The 17,513-nt window shown below is 36.6% G+C and overlaps 1 protein-coding gene across 1 annotated transcript in view; it reads left to right on the top strand.

The window, feature by feature from the left end:
- CDIN1 (CDAN1 interacting nuclease 1) overlaps positions 1-17,513 on the top strand; it is a 214,337-nt gene that overhangs the window by 40,503 nt on the left and 156,321 nt on the right. The window contains exons 2-4 of the mRNA XM_030318553.1: positions 8,944-8,989; positions 9,878-9,942; positions 16,618-16,678. Of these exons, the coding sequence (XP_030174413.1) occupies positions 8,944-8,989; positions 9,878-9,942; positions 16,618-16,678 (172 nt within the window). The remainder of the gene's footprint in view (positions 1-8,943; positions 8,990-9,877; positions 9,943-16,617; positions 16,679-17,513) is intronic.

Raw genomic sequence — 17,513 nt, 5'->3', positions numbered from 1 at the left:
ATATCGGGGTAGACATACCCCAAAAAGCAAAAGCATACTTGACACACTGTATGTTAGCCAACTTGACAATAAATTATATTAAAAAATATATATATGTGTCTTCGGGGTTTGGTGGTGAGGAAGTCTCTGTGACCTTTGCTTCTCCTAAAGAGTGAAGTCAGAAGTGAGATTGCTGTGGAGTGGAGGCTGAATAGAATTTATGGAACCAAAGTCCTCCTAGGTAAAGTCATTAAGTCATGAAGAGAAACAGCGATGGACAGTAGTTTGAAACATAGGCAGGTGTGGCTCACGAAGACAGAGCATACTTGGAAGTAAATGAAGAACATGGTGGAAGATACAGAGTTGGACGTAAGTTGAATTTTAACCAACGAAGGAAAGATTATAAATGTCTATATACAGCTATTGTTATTCATCTATCATTACCTATTCTCTGTCTCTGCAATCATAATAAAATTATCACAGACCTAATTTGAGCATTTCTTATCATGTAGCTTAATCTGATTTATTAAATAAGGAAAAAAAATCAGAGGAAATAATTGTAGGAAGAATTAATAAACACTTCTTACAAATGTATCTATTACTTATATATTGTGTTGAAGTTATTGGGATTGCTTTAAAGAAAAATGACCAGACAGTTGGTCTTGCAAGAGAAAGTGAGTGTTTCTCACCCAGGCTTTTTATTCTTTATCTGATTTATGTTATGGCTTATTGTAAAAAATTAATACCTAAATAAATTAGAAAGGAAATAAGTCTAGATACTTAAGATTTTAACTAAATCAGAATATTTGGAATAGGGCAGGACTTAGAGCAGGAAGGAATCTTAAAGGTCAGTTTATCCAACTCCTCTTGGATTCTTCTTTTTTTTTTTAAGTTTATTTATTTTGAGAGAGAGGGAGAGAGAATGAGTGGATGAGTGGGGGAGGGGCAGAGAGAGAGGGAAAGAGAGAGAATATCCCAACCAGGCTCTGTGCTAACACCTGCAGATGTGGGGCTCTGTCTCAAGAACTGTGAGATCATAACCTGAGCTGAAATCGAGTTGGGTGCTTTACTGACTGAGCTGCCAAGGTACCCTTGATTCTTCTTTCTTGATTCTCTTTTATATTTTCCAATTTTAATTTATTTGCTAAGATCTCCAGTTAGCTAGAATCTCCTAGAATAAAATCAGTTCCTTTCTCTTTTCACACTAATATCTAATCTTTAAAATAGATTTCCTACAGCTGTTGGTATGTACCACCGTCATTGCTTAATTGGATGTATTTTTGTTATTTCCATCATGATTTCTTCTTTATGAGTTAGTTTGAAATGCATTTTTTTTAATTTCTGAAAATAAGGGCTTTTAGGGAACTATTTAATTATTGAATTCTAATTTAATGGTTTTTTTCATGAGATGTAGTCAAGTCCTGAGCAGAACTTTTAATAGTTTTGTAGGGCTAGAAGACAAGGTTTAAGGAGCAGGGGCCACCAAGGTGGGAGCTGCTCTAAATGTCCCACTTCAAGATGGGACCCTAAAGAGCTATACCCTAGGAGTAAATGTGAACTGAAAGTAAAACATCTACATGTCATTTTGAGGTTCACCTCCTTGGCCCCCAAAATTATTGCCTGAAATTGGACTAAGCTGATCCTAGACCTCTTTTGCTCCCAGAATCAAATCAGAATTATCTCTGGAGAAAGATAACATTATTTTAGTATTCAAATTATTTATAAACCAGTTTTTCAAGTAGAATGACATATAGTGAGAGATATTCAGTCACATAAGTAGACATGACAACATGAATGAAAGCTAGTGGAAGCTGTAGAAATAGACTTACAGGGTCTCTATTTACTGTAATACTAAATAGCATTTTTATAATTGGACTTTACTGAAGGAGTTAAGAAGACTGAAGCATATTACAAGGGACTTATTTGGAAAATAATCAAATAGAAAATCTACAAGTGGAAAATACACAAACCAAATTTGGATGGATTTAACAGCAAATTAGACATTATTGAAGAGAGACTTAATGAACTGGAAGATAGAACAGAAGAAAATACTCAGAATGTAACATAGAATAGCAAAGAATAACAGAAAGGTGGAACATATGAAGAGAGAGTAAGAGTTGGAGGATGTAGTAAGGTGGCTCAGTATACGTATTTGTAGTCTCAGGAGGAGGAGATTGCTAAAGCAGTGTTTGAAGAAATAACAGTTAAGAATATTCCCCAAATGATGAATGATATCCAGCCACATATAAGAAATTTAACAGATTCTTAGCAGGAGTTTACAAAATACTGTAATTAAAAATCCTAAAAACTAAAGGTTTTTTAAAAACTCTTGAAACCAGATAGAGAAATAAGATACATTTATCATTGAAAGAGCCAAAATTTGGTATCACCTACACATCTGTACTGATGGATTTACTAAACAAAAGTTACTCCAGAAGGAAGAATGGAGAAGAAAGAAATGAAGGGCAGTGAAATGGTTTACATGTTGGTATATCTGAATAAACAGAGACTGTATAAAACAATAGCAGTGATTTTAAGATATATGCAGAATTAAAACAACGCCCATACTATCTTATATTACAGGAGAGGAGAACTATAGATAGTATCATAAAGTTTCTGTATTTTCCAGGCAGCAGTTCATCACCAATTAATAATAAATTTTGATCATTTGAGGAGGCATATGATTATGTAGGATAATCAGTAAAAAAATAGTATAACTTGTAAAGAATGTACAACTTCCAAGTTGCTGGTGTTCAAATAGTGAAGAGTAAGTATTAAACCAATGAAAACTAAGAAAGGAGAGATAGAGAGTGTATGGTGGGTAAGACAGTAAGATGATCAACTTAATCCTAGATATATCAGCAATTACATTAAATTTAAATGGCTTAGCTGCAATGTGGTATCTGTGTAAAGTTAAATGTATAAATTACTGGAAAAGATTAGAAAGTCCCAAAATAGACCCTCAGATACTTGGTTTCCTCAAAGGCAATAGTGATAATTTGGTGGGCACATGGTATGTGGTCAATTAGATATTTTTACGAAAAGAACAAAAACAAACTGCAATTCCTGTCTTAATGTACAGATTTAAGATAGACCATAGACCTAAATGTAAAAGCTAACATTATTAGGCTTCTAAAAGAAAATGTATGAAAATATCTTCATGACTGTAGGTAGGCAAAGATTTCTTAGAAAAGACATATAGAAAGTGTGAATAGTCAAAGAATTGATAAATTGAATTTCATCAAAATTAAAGGCTTCTGCACTTCTTTTCGTAAAGAAAATGAAAAGACAAGCTATGGATTGAAAGAAAGTGTGACAAGCATGCTCAGCAATGGAGACTGTCCTTTAATGCTGGTGGGACTTTAAAATTGTCATGAACACTTGGAAATACTGTTTGATAGTTATCTACGGAAGCAAGAAATGTGTATGTCAGATGACTCAGAATTTCACTTCTATATATATATACTCATTAGAAACGCGAGCACTTTTTCACATAAAGATGGGCAAGATTGTTTACTGTAACCTTATTTTCATTAGCAAAAGACTGGAACCAGTTCACATTTCCATCAACAATAGAAGAGACGAGACGAATGTGGTATACACTTATACAATAGAATACACTGTATAACAGTGAAAACAATTTAACTGCCCTGAAAATAACTGGATGACTTTCACAGACATACTGTTGCATGAAAGAAGCCAGATACAGAAGAACACACTGTGGTTCCATTAATGTAAAGTTAGCACAAGGCAAAGCTAACCTGTACAGCTTAGTGATACATATTTGGATGGTAAGACTACAAAGAAAAGCAGGAAAGAGATTAACAGAAAGATCGGGTTCATTTGTGAGAGGGAAAGGTTGGTGATTGAATAGGGTGTTTTTTGTGGTGCTAGCAGTGTTCTATCTGTTGGCCTAGTGACTCTGTATGTTTTTGTTTTTTATATACTAACCCACTATTTCATGTTTTTTTAGAAATGTGTCTTGTTCACAATAAAAATAGTTTAAAAAGAGAAATATGTAATAGCAAATATAAATGTTAATATCTTACATAATGAAGGTATTTTACAAGATATGTTCAAAACACATAATTTTTAAAATGTGTGTGTCTAGACACATAGACACACACACAGCAGACACAGAGTAAAAACACAGGAAAGATTCATGTCAGAATGCTAACAATGGACATCTCTGCATTTTACATAGAATGCATACTATTTTATAACCAAGAAACTCTTCATTAAATATTATTTAATAAAATTAGCACTTGTAGAGGGTGTTGTCCTCTATAGAGAAGACTGATTGGGTTATTTATACTGTGTTGTTCAAGGAAGGATTTAAAGCTGCTTTGTATGCAGTAAATAACATTTTGAGCAAAAGACATGTATGCATTCACATAGAGACACTTCAGGCAATGGTGTGGTTATTAACAAAACATACCTTAGCTGCAGGGAGAATAATGGAAATTACCCAACAATTTTTTAATCCTAGACTGTTTCCTGAATTCAATAGTTCTTTTATATTTCAACACAAAAAAGAACAGCATTTTTATGTAGCTGGTAAAAGGAACACTGCAGTTTGATTTTTTTAAAAAAGGGAATATTGTCTGAGGCCATGGAATTTGGTCAAAATGCTTGACATCCCATGGCTTCAATTTTCTATGAAAAAAGCAACAATGCCTACCTCGCAGGTTGTCTGGAGTGTAACGTGATATCATATAAATGCTCAAATGGGGGTATTTGTATACCTGCCTTGTAGAACTGATTTCTGGGAAGTGTTGGAAAGGCAGTTTCATTTTGATTTCATAGCGGCGGGGGGTGGGGGGGGTGGGGGTGGGGAGGCTCTCCATTTCAGATTTGTGCGTAGGTGTGTAGGAAGGTGGGAGCGAGGGAGGGTGGATGCATTGCTTTCATAGAAGACCTTCCCTGACCAGTACTCTGCACCATTAACCACATAGAGCCAGTGTTCCATTGCACTCTTTCACAGACTTAGAGAGGCTGCAGCTTGTAACTGGGAGGTCTCCAAGTCTCTTGGTTTGTAGGAGTATCCTGCTTCACGTCCCTTTAATTGGTTTACTGCTTTCTGAGTCCCAGAAATAATATTTATTTTGCTCAGAGAATTTTGAGCTCAGTAGGGTGTAGACATTTAAGCTTCCCAGATTCTGTAGCAAAAGGAACTTGAAAATTAAGTGATGGTACTTACTTTTTTATGGTCTTTTTTTCAGAGGTTGGGTATTTGAGAAGAGGAGGAACATAAAATGTGTGGTATCTTCTTCCTTAAGATTCTGTTTTTTTAAGTCTCCACCTGGAAACTTGAGGACTTCCTCCTTGTATGAAAGTTGCATTGCCACAAAGTCTGTGCTCAGCTCTGCTCTTAGTCTCTGCAGCACTCTTGAAACCCTCTGATGTTCATTTTCTCTAATATCCTTCAGGTTACTGAGTATCTTAGCTGGATGGATTTGTGGACATGTTAAGTTAAATTTTGAATGGGGAGCTGGTATATTGCCTTGTCATATACCTGGCATTTGAAGAGTCCTGAATGCAACGTAAAATGAGGGTACGTAGTACCCCATCAGTATTTAAAGTCTATATGGAAAAATCATATACACCCCCCTGCCCCCCCAATTTATGATCTCTGGGCACATCAACTTGGTGACACAGTGACAAGCAGAGGGACAATGTTAAGGAAGCCAAATATAGTACCTACCAGTTAAGAGAATTAGAACTCTTTCTGCGTATTGCACCCCATGCACATGCCGTCATGATGGAGTACCCTTTCTCATTCTCCCTCCATTATGGCTCCTTCTTCCAGGGCACATAGACACCTGGGTGGGTTTGTTTCTTCTTTTTGAAGGTTTAAAAAAAAAAAAGGCATATATTATTACTCAGAAGAAGTATGGAGGGTGCTCAGTGCAATTCATGGTTGCTTGAGCAGCTCAACAGTGTTCTCAAGGACCTGGGCTTTTTCCATCGTCTCTGCTGATGCTCATTGTTTCGGCTCTGACCTCGTGCTTGTTCCCCGCTGCTGCAACATGACTGCTACTGCTCATGCAGACACTTACACGTGACTCGGGCAACATTTTACATAGCCAGTCTAGGGGTCCACCGGCTTGCTCTTCTTTTCCCAGACAGCTGCAGGGTGAGGTGCTTAATCTGGGAGGGCAGCATGGGAAAAAAGACAAAACTGAGTGTTGAAGAGGTTTTAAATAATATATCTTGGGCATTTGTACAAAATAAGTGACTGTATTTTTGAACATGTAAATTTAAAACACGTATACGCTAGTGACGCATATAGGCTCCAAAGCCAATGTAGTCTTGAAATATGTGAGATTCAGAGTGTGATTTGCTTCACTAGATCCCTAAAAAATATGTTGGTACTTGACAGTGTTCTAATTTTTGCCTTTTGTGTTTTTTTTTTTTTTTGCATGTACATGTTGAAAGTCTGTAAGTCAATTACTTAATGTTTCCTTTAATGTTTTTTTAAAATTTTTGATGGCATATTTCTCCTTATGCATGACCTTGGGACATTATAAGATGCTCAGTGAATACTGCTGACTGATTGTGGTACTCAAGATAGACTTTTTAGTTATATATTGTCTTTTTCTCCCCTCTTCTTTAGTTAAAAGCCATATTCCTTGTGAACCTACTGATTGTTGAATTTATTCCAAAACTCCTGCCCTCTTAGCCAGTCAAATCAAACACTGGGAGGTTGCAGTGGGAGAAGGGCAGATGTGGGAAGCCCTTCGTGGCTGTACCCCTGAAGACTGTGATGGCTCTCTCCACTTGCCTCTTTCCCTTTGGTGTATCAGAATTAACACTCTGGAGGAAAGTAACAAGTAATATACACTGGAGTCAATCAATGTCTCCGTCGCAGTAATACTTTCCTGCTCTTTAAGGTGTGAGGCTTGTTCAGAACACTCTTCTATAAGCTTAGCACATAGAGGAACAAACACATAGTCTGATTGGCAAAAACCCGGCAAATGACATTCAGCCCTATACAGCTTTGTCTTGTCACCCAAACCCAAAGCATTTTGGACCCAGGTCTGTCTGTCTTTGTTACTATGTTAAGTAGATCATTTACACTATGTCGAGACCAGTTTTTACCTCTCCCTGGAATCTTCTCTCTAACCCCTCTGGCCATTGAGAAAATGGGTTACTCCATAGGCTGTGTCCACAGCTTCAGCTGAATTGAATTCTAAGCAGTTTTAAAGGTAGTTTCCTGGATAAAGACATGATCTCATCCTCCATTTTTACAGTACCCTCAACTCCTGAACATCTTATCATGCTGAAGTCTTTATTCCTGGGTTTGTTTCTCCAGCTGTCTCTTACCCTTCCCATTTTTGGTGTCCACATGTACACTTTTGTTTTATTCACAGTTTTGTTTCCTTGGTCATTGCTCATTGGTCCCCAACTTGCCTATACAAGCACATTTATTTCCATCGTATTTTCTGATACTTAGAGACTAATATTTTGTTTATCACTAAATGGCTAACCTAACTATATTTTGCAGTATAATGAGGAGATGTGTATTTATTGCACATAAATATCTAACATATTGACTTATTCAGTAGCTTATAAAGATTTGGGGTTAATTTTGCCATTTTTTTTTTTTTTTCCAGAAGTTGGTTGTCAGAAACCCTACCTGGGGCATGTGATTTCCTATGAAGTTCACGCAAGCCAGGAATAATAGGAAGATGTTAGAATTGGCTCTTTCAAAGAACGGTTTCTAGTTTTAAGGGGAAATTGAAAAAAATTGGATTATAGTGAGTTTATAATTTTATTCAATCATTACTTAGGGTTTTTGAGTTATTGAAACGGTTCTTTAGTAACTATCAGTTTTCCTTGATGAATGTTTATCGTGGTTTTGTTTTTGTTTTTGTTTTTTTTCTTGGTAATCTGATAAGAATGAAAAGGAGTTAGAAGCCGTATCTATGTTGGTATACAGAAGACGACAACACTGTGGCAGCAAGTAAAGAAATATGGTGTCATTGTTATTTCACACTCTCCAAATTACCTGTGATGAGCTTAAGAGGTTTCATTCATGCATAGAAAATTTTTAATTATTCATAGTGCTTTGGTGTACTATAAAAGTCGAATTATTAACACTGTAATTTGTTCAGATAGCATTTAGTAGCAAAATATATCAGAAATAATTAATTGTTCTCAAGATATGATAAGGTAGATCTATCTACAGAGGGCAATCAAAAAGAGGAGCAGTAGGATATTGATTGCTTTTTAGAGAAAAAACAAATTCTGTTCCATTTCTCAATGTTAACAATCGTGAGAGGAAAATTCCCACTTGGGAAGAATGTTTTCCAGGTTGCTTCACTGCCAGGTGTTTGACATTGTGTGAGTCTTAGATGAATAAGGCTTATGGCAGTCTTTGGGAATGACGGACTCCAAGGACCTCGGCTTTCTGCTGTGCAGACCTCTGTTTTCAGCCCTGCTAGTGTCTGTAATAATGTTCCGGTGGTTTCTCAGCGCTACTTCCGGTGAAGACTAAAGTTTGTTCCCCTGACTCCAAGATAGCTGCGGAAGAGGATACGCATCCACTAACAAAATAAATTTAGGATGTTGCCAGTGTGTGAACTGCACATTCTGCACTGTTTATGGGGTTTCACCCTTACCATTTACTGATGGAAATACACCTTGCCTCCTTTTGGTCTCCTTTAACATAGCTACGTGCTACAGATAGGATTCATAATCATTCTAAAGTTAAAAAACATCTAAATTGTATGATAGTTTGCTGTGAGGCCATCCATATTTTTCCCTTTCCCTTTTTCTCTCTCCTTGACCTAGCAGCAGGAAGCCTTTGTTTGAGGTGTTCATCTGGAACAACTTTTCCACACTTGTTTTCATGTTCTGTTAGATTACAGGGCAGCAGGCCTACCTTTGAAGCTCCTTTCTCTTTTGTTTCTTTGCCGTGCACTCCAGTAATTAACTTTGTCCTTCTTTTATTTGTTCCAGTCAATCGCAGGCCACTCTGCTGAGCATCTTCTCCCAGGAGTACCAGGTTAGAAGTTTTCTCCTTTGTGAGGGTTGACAGGTGCCTAATTGAATGATGAATGTCCCTTTATTTCTTTGTAATTGAACTGCCAGCTCTCTGATTGGGTTGGAGGATGTTCTCCTTTCCACATCGAGCACCGCCTGCGTCTCAGTGGAGGCCTGCCAAGCCTACCCATCCATCTGTCTAATAACATCTAGCCTTTGCTTATTTGGTGGACCTGTAATAAATTATGCTAAACCATTATTATTCTGACAATAATAATTTCCCTGTGTTGCGTGGTTCCATGTGCTAAATGTTTGCTGACTTGCACTGTCAGTGCCGCTTTCCATTGCTGACAGAGATGATGATAAATGACCATTGCTGGAGTGGCAGAAGGCAAGAGAGGCAGAAAATGGAGTCATTTATCATGAGATGACAGGTGTCAGTCAAGTGGCAAGTCTCTATGGAATTACTTTTTGTAGTTTTCAAATAAGTTGTTTTTAAGCAATGTTCTTCCTGGTTAAAAATGGCAATTGGATTGTAAAACTAGAGTGCAGAGGACTTAGATGGAATTGAATTGAGGGAAAATTAATACAAAGGTTGAAAGAGGGAACAAGTTTTTCTTTGCCCTCTGCAACCCTAAGCAAACTTATTTAGATTCAATTACTGTGACCCCGTTGGCTTTTACATGTATACTGTACCTTGTGGTACGGTCTGAAGACATCCCAGCCAAGCAGCAGGGATTAAAATGCATAGCTTCATAGAGTAGAAGGCAAAAAGACCCACCGCCACCCAGATCCCCAAACTATTATTCAGCTGGCCCTATGTGCTAGACATTGGGATGAAGGAATACGTCATTCTGCTCTTGAACCTGATATGTGACACAACATAAAGATCTTTTTTGTTTTGTTTCAGAAACATATCAAAAGAACACATGCCAAACATCATACTTCAGAGGCGATCGAAAGTTATTATCAGAGGTATGACCTGCCTGCCCCACTAGAGGGTATCATAGCACCTATTAATTGTAATAATAATTATGAATAAATTAGATTACTAGATTAATTGTCTGTATAACATTCCAAGGCGTTGTGATATAAGTCTTACTTAAGACTTCAGGTATATCTTTGAGTGATTTCTCAAATGCTATGTTTGAAGAATATGGTGAGACTGTCTTGATTGGGTGTATGTGCATATACTGTGTAAGAAATCCTTACAGTATTATGAAATATCAGTTGGCTACTTTAAACTTGCTCTAAGTGTGTATCTTGTATAGACGCGTACGTCAATGTGCACATATCTACATATATGTGTGAAAGTTCTCAAACTAAGTTTTATTTCTTACTTAGATCAGCAAGTCAAAAAATATATTTGAAAATAAGATTGAATTTGGTTGCACTTCTATTTGCATTTGGTTGCACACTCATAGGTACTGGGCTTGCCATTTTAGAATTAAAAAAAGACATGTCAAGTAAGGACGTATGACGATGTGTAATATACAACTGTCACATTTTAAGTGGGGTTTTGTATTTTAAAAAGAAAATCTGGATATTAAATCAACAACGTAGTGTCCAGGGGATATTTTAATTTCAGTCTAGTTTATTACAAATAGTTTTCAACTTCTCTTCTAAAACAGAATCTTTAAAATAGCTCTTTTAAAAAGATTCTAAAAAGGTTATTGTCTTTGTGATATGACTGAATAATTTACAACCATAAATGGTAATGGATTGCATTAGAATCGTTGGTTGGTTTCTTAAATATTTCAAGGACATATTGGAAAGGAAAACTGTCTGAAATATGCTCTTAAGGTATTACACTTAAGATTGACAGATCAACGTGTCTGTGGTGAGAGTGACACCACCAATTTTAGATGAATGATTTTATGCACGAATATTTTATGAATGAAATGAATATCTAGATTCAGTGTTGGTATCATGTTTCTGTAAAGTCATTTTTTAAGAACTGAGAAGTGTTTATTAAAAAGTTATTGAAGTTATCCTTTTAAAAAATTACACACTATACCATATATTAGAGTTATGTTCAGTGTTCAGTAGTGGCATCCACTAAAGATACACACACCGCACGCATACACACACATTTGTGTCTAGGAGAATTCCCCTCTAAACAAAGTCTTTGTAAAGTTTGAGTTGATTTTTTTCAACAATTATACCCTCCTCAGTGACACCAACAGTTAACGTTAGAACCTTAATCATCAACAAAAACTGAAGAATGGCTCCCAAAGTGCTATGAAGTCAGCAAGTGCTTTGGAATCCAGTTGGAATCCATACTCTCCAAAGGAAGACTGGACAGTTACTTCCATGTCAAAAAGTACATTTTTGTTTGTAAAAGTTACTGTCTTAGGCCATCATATAAAAGTACGACATGTCCAGTCTTTAAAGCCTTGTTGACATAAGCAGTAGAAAATAGAGCATTCCCTAGAAATTTGGAGATCCACCAGTAGGCTGCGGGGCTGTCCTCTGACGATCATTTTCATTGTTGTAAAAGGCCATTTTAATTAGATGATTGCTGAGATCTCTAAGTGCCGCTTTTTAACATTTAGCTTCATTTAAAAGTACATTTAATTATCAAAGTATGAACATGTTGTATTGGATTATCTGAGTCACTCAAGCCAGAAATAAAAGTCTTCCCTGTAAATATGGTTACTCAGTGATGCACAGTTGAGTGAGCAATAATGAGAATATATTTGTATTTCTTTAAATTATTTAAACGTGAGAATCTCAGTTGTTTCAAGGAGTCACAACATTTTGAAACAAAACTGTGAGATTTGGGCTATAATGGACAGACTAATAAGAAAGCAGCCTCACCAGTTTCTTACTTTACCCCCCTGCTTCCTGACTTTCTGCCCTGTACTCTGTGCTTGGAGATGGGCTATATTGTCACCTTTCAGACATATTGACCGTACAGGTCCCTTGTCAATGTGACGGTTAAATGTCCCTGTATTCTCTGAGGTAAATTGGCCTTAAAAGATTTCTGTTTTCCAGTTGATTGTGATAAAGGCAAATTGTGTTATATCAAGACATATTTAAGCAGTTTGACAATGTTAACACTTTCTTTGATTCCTTTTCTTTGAAAAAAGTAATACTCGCACATTATAGAAATTAAACACATTTGTGATGGTCTCAAAAGGAATGAGTGATTGCCCATAATTGTGGCAGCCAGAGATAACCACAGTGGTATTTTTCATTCTAGCCTTTTGTCAATCCATTTTCATATAGATGAGGTCATACTGTATATGCTATTGTGAATCCTGAATTTTATACTTAGAAAAATGTTTATGACATAATATTACTCTGTAGAGAGCTTTTTGCAAACATTTTATTGATTGCATTACCTCATCATGTGAAAGTGTCGAAATTTACTGAATTATAACTCTGTTGAACATATATGTTTTCAGTGTTGTAATATAAAAATAATACCGTGGTAAACATTTTGGTACGTAAGTATTTGCGTTTTGGATTAGTTTTCTAAGATTTCTATATATGTAATTACTGGTACAATGAGCATATAAGGATTTTATTTTATGTTCCCAAATTACTGTCTACAAAGATTGTGATGGCTTCCTACTAGCACTGTCAGAGAATTTCTGTGTCTCTGCATTCTTGCTAGTGTTGAGATGATCTCAATTCAGAATTTGAAGTCTGTATTTATAAGCCATATAATAATCCACCGTGTGATTCCATCATGGTTAACTGAAAATTCAAAGTATCCAAATATCAGCCGACAATATTTTCTCAAGCTTTTGAATTATTGAGGAAATTTCCTCAATTCTTCATGTTGTGTATGTGCAGACACAGCTTCTGTGTTCATTTTGAAAACAACTCTGTTCTTTCTCCCTGTGTGAACGGCATGTTATTTCCAAACAGAAAACATACCTGGCAAAATTTATTTCGTTCCATCTAAATTGTTGCACATGGGCTTGGTGTGCACTCACAGAGACACATTCACCAGTGGTCATATTTGCAAGTCCCCATCAGTAGCAAGGTTCAGAAATGTTGTCTCCTCTCTTTTCCCTTCTCCTAGCACACACTGTTTGAGGGCCAGCTGTATGAGCTTTAGAGAATTAGATCAATTGAATTTCATTCAGCTGTTCACACGGAAAAAAGGCTAGCTCAAATATGTTATCGACATTATGTGACATAAGTAGTTTCTGAAAATTTGAACCACTTTTTTTATTTAATTAGCACAATTTACTTTGCACTCCCTGTGTCTCATCTACTATGCCAGGAATCAAGGATACAGGTGTGCATAAGACATGGTGCCTGCCCTCAACTGCTCTGTTTTAGTGGGAAAACAGCTGCATGCGTGGAGATGGGCTCCAGAAATTTTAAAGGTAGAATCAACAAAGGTGACACTCAGCCGTAAGTTTCGGATAGAATTTTGGTAGGTTTTGAAGTTCTACCACTATAATTATTACTATGAAAATAATAAAGATCAAATAACTTTGCCTTTAATATTTTAAATCTGTACATGTTATTTTAATCTTAGATGCTAATGAATCTTTCACACTCAAAGAAACATAAAGTGGACCTTCTATGAAGATCTTGGGAGCATGGTTTCACCCATAAGATAAACACTTCTTGGTCCTCCTCTGGCAAAACTAGAGGATGACACATCGCTTCTGTGCAAAGTAGTTTTAATTTGCAAATAGGTATTAGGAAGATGGCCCAGGTCACCTTAATGTGGTATTCAGAATCCCATCCTTCTATCTCAATTATAATGCAGCTCTTTGCTAAGGATCTGTTGGATGAAGGTTCAGCATCTGTTTGTGTAGGTCTTTCTCAAGGAGGTTCCTGTCTAAGTGGAGAGAGAAACATACCATTATAAAGGTATGAAAAGTCTACACTGCACGTTTGCACAAGATACTTTGGGGATGCAGAGAAGGGTAGCACTAGGAATTTCTGATCATGTCCTTACTGAATGTTTTCTGTAATTAGCATGCCCCTGTGATGGCATATCGAAACATTTGAATAAAATGTGTCACTTGAGGACAGTTGAAGTTCCCAGAAAGGACAACTACAACTTCAAAGTAATTTTCACTTAATTTCTTTTCCCCGGTACTCCTGAAGTGCTGCAGGATAGAGTTAGGAAACAGGCTGGAGAATAAATATGGTCAGAATCAGCTCCACTCTTTTCAACATATGAAGGCACCTCAGTAGACCTTGGCAGATAGGGTTCCATTTCAGACCTTTACTGTTTACTGGTTGAGGGAGCCCAGATGGGTTACATCAGTACCCTGGGGGTTTTGTTTCTTGGCAACTAGGCCGCTTAAGCCCATAATTAGGAATGTCCACTGTATTAAGAGTGAACATGTTTCTATACAGATATAGTGGGTTATTGTTTGACCATCTCCTGTTTCTTTAAACCTAATAGACGTTCTCCATTGGTCATTACCAGGATAATGGTTAATGCAACATTTACATAAAACATATAATTTTGAGTCCAAACAGTTCTCTGGCATAGGCAGTGGTCTGAGGTCTAGCTGTTCTTTGTCATTATTCCCTATCAGCTCTCAAAGCTCTGCTGTGGTCACACTAGAACCTTTCCCGGTCCTCAGACACCCCAGGCATATTCCTGACTTTGCACTTAGGGTTCTGTTGCTGAGAATATTCTTCCTCCCATGGCCTGCTGCTTTCTTTCTTAGGAGCCTCTACCTAAGTGTCACTTCCTTAGAGATGGGCATTCTGACCAACCCATCTAAGTTTACATTTTATCGTAGTATATAACATTAAATTATTACATTATATTATTTCTGTGTTCTCATTGTTTGTCTTTCCACTGAAATATAATCTCTGTGATGGCCGGAACCATGGACGTTTTGTTCCTGGCTGCTTCCTCAGAACCTGGAATAGGCCCAACATGAGTTATCTCTCACAAGTATTTGTGGGATAAATGAATGTTAGGTAGAAAGTTATAAAGATATCCTAATACCAGTGTAGGGTTAACTAATCTGACCCCAAATCTGAACCCTTAAAGAATGTGCGTGTTTGGTGGTTATGAATACTGGATTAGTTGGTCAGACTTGACTGAACTGTTTTGGTTGTTCCTTGAGCAGGCCTGTGAGTGCAATGAAATTGTGAGTTGTGTGACATTCTGAGTTAAACTGTTTCCCAGAGACCTTTCTCTAAACCGCATTTGCTACCTTTTTTTTTTTTTGTCTTTTTTTCTGAAAGTGCTTATTTCACAATTAGATTCCTAAATAATTTTTTCAAGAAAGTCCCCAATATATAGGAAATGAACTTACTAAATTTATTTTGAAGTTTTAATGATCCTGAGACTCCCTACCTTGAATAATTTGCTTTTATTCCATTTATTTTATAGAAAAATCATACATCTTCACAAACATATTTGTGAAATAACATAATTTAGTATATTCTTATGTTAGTTATATGGGAGGTCTCATATGTTGAGTTTGATTTCTACTATCAAACAAATATTGTTAATTTATTCACTCAAATGGCATATTCTAGAGAAAATATCCATACCTAATTCTCTTCTCTTGTCCAATATGGCTGTTGAAAGTTATTAAATCAGTCATTTATTGAAGAAAAAAATATATGTGTATAATGCAATCATCTATTATAAGCCAAGAACTATTCTAGGCATAATAAATTGAATAAAATACAATTCTTCTATTCTCTTTGGGCTTTCACCCTTACACTGGGGAATGGGTTGAGGTAAACAAGTAACTAGGCAGATACAATATGCTCTGTTAAGTAATGGAGAGATGTACAAGGAGCTCATCGATTGTACCTTGGGACACCTAACTTACTCCTAGCTTGTGGTAGATTGAAGACAGTTAAATGTAAGCTGAATCATGAGTTCTCCAGGTGAAGGCTGGAGTGCAGAACAATGACTAGAGATGAAGCTGGCCAAGGACAGTAGGTGGGAACCAGATCATGAAGACATTTACAAGAGGTCTTGAGTGATTATAATTTAATCTTGAGATTTAATGTGGGAAAATGGCACATCCAAAGTTTTATTTACAAATAAAATCATTCTGGCTTCCATGTCTAGGATGGATTTGGAGAGGTTTTGTTGTTGTTGTTGTTGTTGTTGTTGTTGTTGTTGTTGTTATTTTTTTAGCTAGGTTAGGGAATGGGAAGGAGAGAGGTTATGACGGAAATGCAGGGCAGATAAGGTGATGGCTTGTATTGCCTAACAAGGTGTGCTGACCCACCGATGACAAGTCTGTTCCATTTGTTTCTTAATAAGGTGTCAGCCAGTGCTGTGAAACAAAATAAAAAGGTGCGATGGGTGCATGGATGCCTTTTTTTCAAACCATAAGAGCAAACTTATTTCCTTTCCATAACGTGATTGAGGTATAATAAAGCCAGGGTGTTAGGGACAGTTCTTTTTGAAATCGCTTCCTTGTCCCATGTTAGGAGATGAAAACAAGGGAGACCGATGCGCTCATACTTCGTGCCCCCAACTTCAGTTAGTTAGTTGCCAGTGGTTTTGAGGTGAGTTGTTTTTGTTTTCCTTTTCCCTCTAATGCTTTCCTATGACAGTAACGTACTTTAACTAGAGTTGAGCGTGGCATTTGCCCAGGAGAAACGTGTACACACAGGGGATGCTGACAAGTCTATGCTGGCCTTTTCTTGTCACTACATTACCACTTGGCTTTGTCTGTCTAGGTACCTGAATGGAGTGGGAAGAAATGGAGCTGCCCCAGTGCTCCTGGACCTGGCCAATGAGGTAATGTTATTGTTATTATTTTACTTAAACCTGCCGAAAACCTAAGGGGCCTATCTAGAGTAGCTTTGCTTAGAATTATAATTAACCTTAAAAAAAGAGATTTTGAGGTGCATTAGACACTTAAATTGCTCCCCGGTCTCTTTGTAGTTTTAATAGTTGGACAAAGAACTTCATATATTAATAAGTCAGTTCACATAATTAGTCTCCTTCTTTTAAGGCAAATGTATAAACAGCTTCTTGGTTTCTTTGCGGGAAATTTCAACCAAACAGCTCAAGACATGCTCTTCTCTGGATGTGTTGTCTTAATTTAGTGTGAGAAATACCTGTGTAAAGTGAAGAGATGTATGGCCGAGAAAATCTGTGCTATTATGAATATAAAGAGAGACATTGTTTACTTAAAACTGTAATGTTTACTTGATTTATTTTTTTTTGTTAGCAAACTTTTATAATGATAAAAGATACATGCCTTATACAAAAGTCTCTTTATGTGAAGAAGCATACTGTTGTTCGTAACACCAAATATAAAGTGATTTATTGAACTTACTTGTTAACTCTGATCTCTTTCTGTTTGGGGAAACAAATAATAGTCTTACATTTAGAAAAGGAAACCCTAAAGATTTCCCATGAATGAAGAAGCTGTGAGAAGCTCATAATAGTGGCCGAGAGCATACCAAAGAATAAAATATTTAATTCCTAAACTTTGAAATATTTATCTGCTGTAATGAGAGCAATACAAGATTTAGTCTCACTTGGAGCTGCTTATGCAAACCTCACAGGGGCGGAATGCAGTGTGCACTGGTTTTGTGTTGTGTTATAATGGGCAACATAGCAGCAA

Source organism: Lynx canadensis, chromosome B3, assembly GCF_007474595.2.
Source record: "Lynx canadensis isolate LIC74 chromosome B3, mLynCan4.pri.v2, whole genome shotgun sequence".
In the NCBI taxonomy this organism is placed as follows: Eukaryota; Metazoa; Chordata; class Mammalia; order Carnivora; family Felidae; genus Lynx; species Lynx canadensis.
This window is presented reverse-complemented; position numbering and strand designations above follow the sequence as displayed.